At 36.5% G+C, this 5,651-nt stretch overlaps 1 protein-coding gene across 2 annotated transcripts; it reads right to left on the bottom strand.

Moving 5' to 3' along the window:
• LOC107619714 (cysteine-rich repeat secretory protein 3) lies at positions 2,936 to 5,086 on the bottom strand. 2 transcript variants are annotated; one of them, XM_021112641.1, is made up of 3 exons: positions 3,875 to 5,086; positions 3,544 to 3,793; positions 2,936 to 3,306 (listed from the first exon to the last, which is right to left on the bottom strand). In XM_021112641.1, the coding sequence occupies exons 1-2, from the start codon at positions 4,659 to 4,661 to the stop codon at positions 3,567 to 3,569; spliced, it is 1,014 nt and encodes a 337-aa protein (XP_020968300.1). In that variant the 5' UTR covers positions 4,662 to 5,086; the 3' UTR covers positions 2,936 to 3,306; positions 3,544 to 3,566. The 2 variants fall into 2 exon arrangements, with proteins under 2 accessions (XP_020968300.1, XP_016177496.1); XM_016322010.2 differs by having other exon boundaries at positions 3,544 to 3,651; positions 3,875 to 5,063.

Below are 5,651 nucleotides of genomic sequence, written 5' to 3'. Positions count from 1 at the left end.
GAGAGAGAGAGAAAAGCATGTTAAATGCTATCAAGGTTTGGCTGAGGTTTTAATTTTGTCACTAAACAAATTGAATCATCACGATTATTTTAAAAATAAAAGTTTCTTAGATTAGGCTAAGCTAATTTGAATACTTGATTGACTGTGAATGTGACAAGGTAAATCTATGTAGGAGTCATATAGTACTAACAAACATTTCAATTTAAATGCNTACGTAAGTTTGCGGTTTTTTTTTTTAAATAAATAAAATAAATATTTTAATTACGAATACACGTAATTTGATAAATATTTATCGATTTTCATAATGTTGCTTATCTCATTTACAAATACGTGTTATATATTTTATCTTATTTACAGTGTAAATGAAATAAGATTGAGAAGCGTCTATAAATGAAACTCATTCCGAACACCCCTTGATCCTGCTCTACACCCACTAAACCCTCATTTTTCTCTTTCTCGCACGGTTTTCTTGATATTTATTAGTTCTTCGGACGTTATGGCACACGCAGACGCATGGGACCCTGACATCAATCACCTAAACTTTAGTTTGCATATTGCGGGAGCTATCGACTTTGAGGTTAGTGTTTTTTTTATCGTTCAAATTAATAAGCGTATGTGTTTTTATTTAGGGTACTTTTATAGAGTTAGTGTTTTAACACATAAGTAAATTGGCAGATATTTAAGTAACACAGAGTAGATTAGTTGGCAAGTTATTAATATTTGTTACATGTATAATTTAGGTATAGTAAAAGTTAAATAACAAATTAATTTGATTTAATTAGTTAAGTAAATGTTTTTATTTGTTATTTTTTTAAATACATAAAGGAAATTTATGTATTGGTTTTTATCCTGTTTATTATGTTGTGTTGTTTATTTCAGTTACATTTTATATTTTTAGAACAGAATTGAATATGTTAAAGAACTTAGTTTGAAATCAAAATTTTATAAAAAAAAAAAATTGTTTTTTTAAATAGAAGCCTCGCCTGCTGCTACCTAGGCAGGTTAGTCGCACATTTGCATCATCGGACGCCATCATCCCTTACCTAAGGGAGGTTGGATCGGTGACACGGTACAACTCAGGGACTTTGTGTTTGACAACTTCTTGATCACTGCATTCGTAGACCGCTGACGTCTGGAGACCCACACTTTCTACTTGCCATGGGGTGAGTGCACCATCACCCTGCAGGATGTTGCATACCACCTCGAGTTACGCACAGGCGGGAAGCCAGTGGGTGGGTGCCTGCATGACTTCCAAACTTGGTACCAGCGACCAACATGGAAGTACATGGAGGAACTCCTAAGTGCCAGACGCCCACATGGTCTGCAACAGGGTGCCCAGAGGAAGAATTCATTTAGCATCAAGATGACATGGCTTTAGGACCAAGTCCGGCACATACCAGTTACTTTGGATCTAGCCACCCTCTGACAGTACACTAGATGTTACATCATGCTATTGATCGGTGGTTACCTGATAACCGACAAGTCCAACAATCAAGTGCATATTAGATGGTTCCATTGTTGGCTGACTTTGGGAGGTGCAGCGGTCTGTCATAGAGGTCTGCTGTGCTTGCATGGACCTACCACTCCTTATGCCATGTAGCACATCATGATACCACGGACATAGCCGGATGCACACCGCTGCTAGTTTCATGGATATACCACAAGAATGAACCCTGACAATGCACGTAGTACTTTAACTGACCCGACTCGACTACTCGATACTCAGTACTTCTTCGAATGCTGTAATTCTTCACACCTTGTAGTGCCTCTCTGCTTCTGAATATGTGACCAACCCTGAACTCATCCTCGTCATCTGTTCGAAAACGAAAACTATGACAATCAAATTTTGATTGTTGTCTTGTAAGAAAAAAGATAATCTATAACGAAGAATCAATCCTTTTTTATTGAGCTGTGCTTGTTCATTTTGATGACTTTATTATATGAATTCTATTTTATCATACAGGCTATCGACAACGTACTTTTCGTCGGATTCCTCATCCTTAACGGCCATGTCTACTACTGGACTAGCACAGTGCAAGGGTCATAGTGCAAGAGGACGGTCATATTGTACAAAGTTTGAGCTGTTAGAACCACCACCACCAACATCACGAACCTCCGCAAAAAGCTCCATCACTTGTTCAACCATAATTCTCCTGTGCACGTCAAACATTAGGTGCACAAGCTCATCGCTAACGAGTCAGAACAGACGAAACCGAAATACACCATTCCCCATCAGTGCTAGCATCCTATACCCAGTTTTATCGACCTCTTTTCTTTCCACACCACCAACGCGCGTCAATATCATACTTTTTAACTCGGACAACGAATTTGCTCTTCGAGTTCGCAACAGCGCAAGACTCTCACACTCAAATATAACCCTACTGTCACTGTTTCTCATCTGACAGTTGGGATACACCATCACAACAAAGAAACCACTGTCACTAGACATTTTTGCTAAGTTTTTGGGAAAAAAATGAAAGAGAAGAAGGATTGAGAGTTATGTGAGGAAAACCAACGGTTTGCTGATCCTTTTATAACTTGTTGATTTTGTCGTACTGTATTTCGTTTACTGTGTAAACGTTTTAAGTTCCAGCGTATCTCGTTTACAGTAAGTATGGTCGTATCTCATTTACACTGTAAACGAGATATCTAACCGCTATTTTTCACATTACACGTGTGCAAACGTGATATGTTGATACGTATTTGTGTCTTATCTCGTTTACACTACAGTGTAAACGAGATAAGTAACATTATGGAAATCGATAAATACTCACCAAATTATGCGTATCCGTAATTAAAATATTTATTTTATTTATTAAAAAAAAGCCGTAAGTTTGCACTTTTGAAAAAGTTAAAGTTAGTGCAACAAGAAAAAAATAAAATAAAAATGGAGACTCAATAGAATAGTAGTAGAGGAGAGAGTAGCGCAAAAAACTGATAAAAAGAGATACCCACATGGTTAAAGGGGGTGAAGCCACAAAATTTTCATCCATTTAAGGATGACAAACATTCATTCCTCAAGGTAATAATGTGAAAAAAAAATAAAAAAAAAATATTTTTTTCTAACTTTGATGAGCTAATTATACTGTTTGTTCACAACAAAATCTTCTTCTTACCTAACTACAAGAACTATAGGAGTAGTCCCCACATTTGAGCCACCCCAGATTCTTTTCTCTATCAGCTAAGTCTATTTACCAGAAAACTTTTCCATCTCTTTCATACAAAAGCTATATATCTAGAAACAAATCCACAAACCCAAAGAAGAATATTGCTTCCTCACGCCAACCATATTCCACTGTCAATGATCTGTGCAATAAAAAGGATATTCCAAAATCACATCACCAATATACACAGAATTAGACAATTAGTCCTTTTCTAAAGTAATTCCTTTCTTTTATATTCATGACTCATTTTAATCCTTTGAACACATTTATAAGTTAATGTCTCTAACTGCAAACTATCAATATAAAATAGAATGATTAAGTAATAAACTAAACTAGTATTAGAGAAATCAATCATGCAAGACATGAAAATAACACCTACCATCATGTTTCTTCATCAAACTCCTAGCAAATAGCAAGCAAATAACCAAGAATGCAACCCCTGCTGCCCCTCCTAATATTATAGCCACTGTCTTCCCGGTATTTTGCCCTGCCAGTTGCATCAATTGGCCAAATAATCAAACCAAGGTTACATAAATGACATTTAGTGAATGGTGTCACAAAATTGAGATCTAGGAATGTGAAAATTTCATGGACTTTAGTCCCTTGATGAAAGGTTTTGTGTTTGAAGCCTGGAAATTGAATCGATTCGAGTCGGTTTGATTTGGATCGAATTGAGTAAATAAAAAAACATTCATTGATTGATTGATTACCTGAGGAAGATGAGGAGTAAGAAGATGATGATGATGCAGAAGAAGAAGAAGAAGAATGGCCCCTAGGAACCCCATTAGGATAATAACCATAACTAATGAAGCACTTGTGCAAATAAACCTGCGCCGAAGTAGAACTTCCACATTCAACCTCAGCTTTCTGCACAGCATTCTTCACACACTCCCCACAATCAGAATCACCAACATCACCCTCACACTGACCCATCACATACAAACCCTGGTAGCTAGTAGCATAGAATCCATGGGCACTCACAACACCATTCTCCATAACAGAGAATGCAGTGTCCCTCTTCACCTCAAACCCACCATTGCTTCTTGTTGTTGCCCCACAAGCCTTGAACAGCATCTGCATCCCTGAGACTTGTTCTGAGAATCCAGCAACCTCATAGAGCATGTAACAACCTAGGAGCTGGATCCTTGCAGCAATGGTCTTGCCACAAAGCTTGTCTGAGAGGACAGGGAGCCTGCTGACACAGTTGTAGCAGTCAGAGGTTGAGAGATCACCTCTGCATTGGAAGATTCCTGTCATGGTGGATTGGCCACTCCCACTTGTGGCCTTAAAGAACTTTGTTTTTGTTGATTGGGCCACCAATGAGCCAAACAGTGATGAGAGTGCTTGTGAGTAAACACCATTTGGATCTGTGAATGTGTCTTTGGAACAACCTTTGTAGACCAAGGTTGTGTAGTCTGAAGCAGATTCAGAGTAGTAGTGGTTTGTGAACAAGACCATGAACACGAGGAGGAAGAGAGTCTTTCTTGGAAACCCCATTTCTATGCCTGAGTGGTGTTTGATGATTTGTCTGAGAGGAATCAAATTCAAATCAATGAAAACTCATTTCTTTTTTTGTGGGGTGGTGTTATTTTATCAGATTCAGAGAGGGTTTTGTTCTGATTAAGGAAAGGAATCAAGGGCTGTGGTTGATTCTTGTCAAATTTTGCTTTTTTGCTGAATCAGGGAGGAAAGAAAAAAGGGATTTCATTTCTTTCTTCTCTTTTGGTTTTTTGAGCAAGTGACTGACTCCATAGAATACTACAACACAATACAAGTATTCTTGTTTGTTTTTGTGGTCCTTCAATTGCTATTCACTTTTTCCTTTGGATGGATTGCTTAATACTAACCTCTTTAGATGTGCATTTACTGTACCCTTTGTCTTTCTCTCTCTCTCTCTCTATAGAGAGAGATATATCTTAGTCTAAGTTTTGAATTTGATAAAATAATGCGATACAAAGTGGTAGAATGCGTGATTTTTGAGAATGGTGAGTGGTTTGTTATTATTTTATTATTTGAAGAGAATGAGAACAAAGGTGGTGAATAAATTAATGTGGGGACAAAATATTCTACTTACTTTCTGAGTTGCGAGAGTTTGTTGTTTTCAAAGGGTCCTCTTAAACAGAATGCTTTGGGTAATTTGCTTCTGCGGTTTCTCTTCAAAAATGAGTTTATGATGCTAATTTTATGTTATAGGAAAAGTACAGATACAACAAAAAGTTTGGAAGTAGTTAATGCAGAGAAGAATAAGATAAAGCTTTACTGATGCATTCTTAATTTTTTTTAATTTTCTATAAACAAATAATTTTGTTAAGACAATCTTTGGTACTATTTTTTTTTAACATCTCAAATGAAAATATTTTATATGGATTCCATATAAGCATGTTGAGTTAAACTAATTGTTTGACAATTACTGTTACACAACAAATCCTAATAAATAAATAATATTGATTTTCATGAAATAATGTTATGCTACTTTCATTTCAAGTG

Source organism: Arachis ipaensis, chromosome B09, assembly GCF_000816755.2.
Source record: "Arachis ipaensis cultivar K30076 chromosome B09, Araip1.1, whole genome shotgun sequence".
NCBI classification, from domain to species: Eukaryota; Viridiplantae; Streptophyta; class Magnoliopsida; order Fabales; family Fabaceae; genus Arachis; species Arachis ipaensis.
The sequence above is the reverse complement of the archived record's forward strand: the minus strand, read 5'-3'. Positions and strand labels throughout refer to the sequence as shown.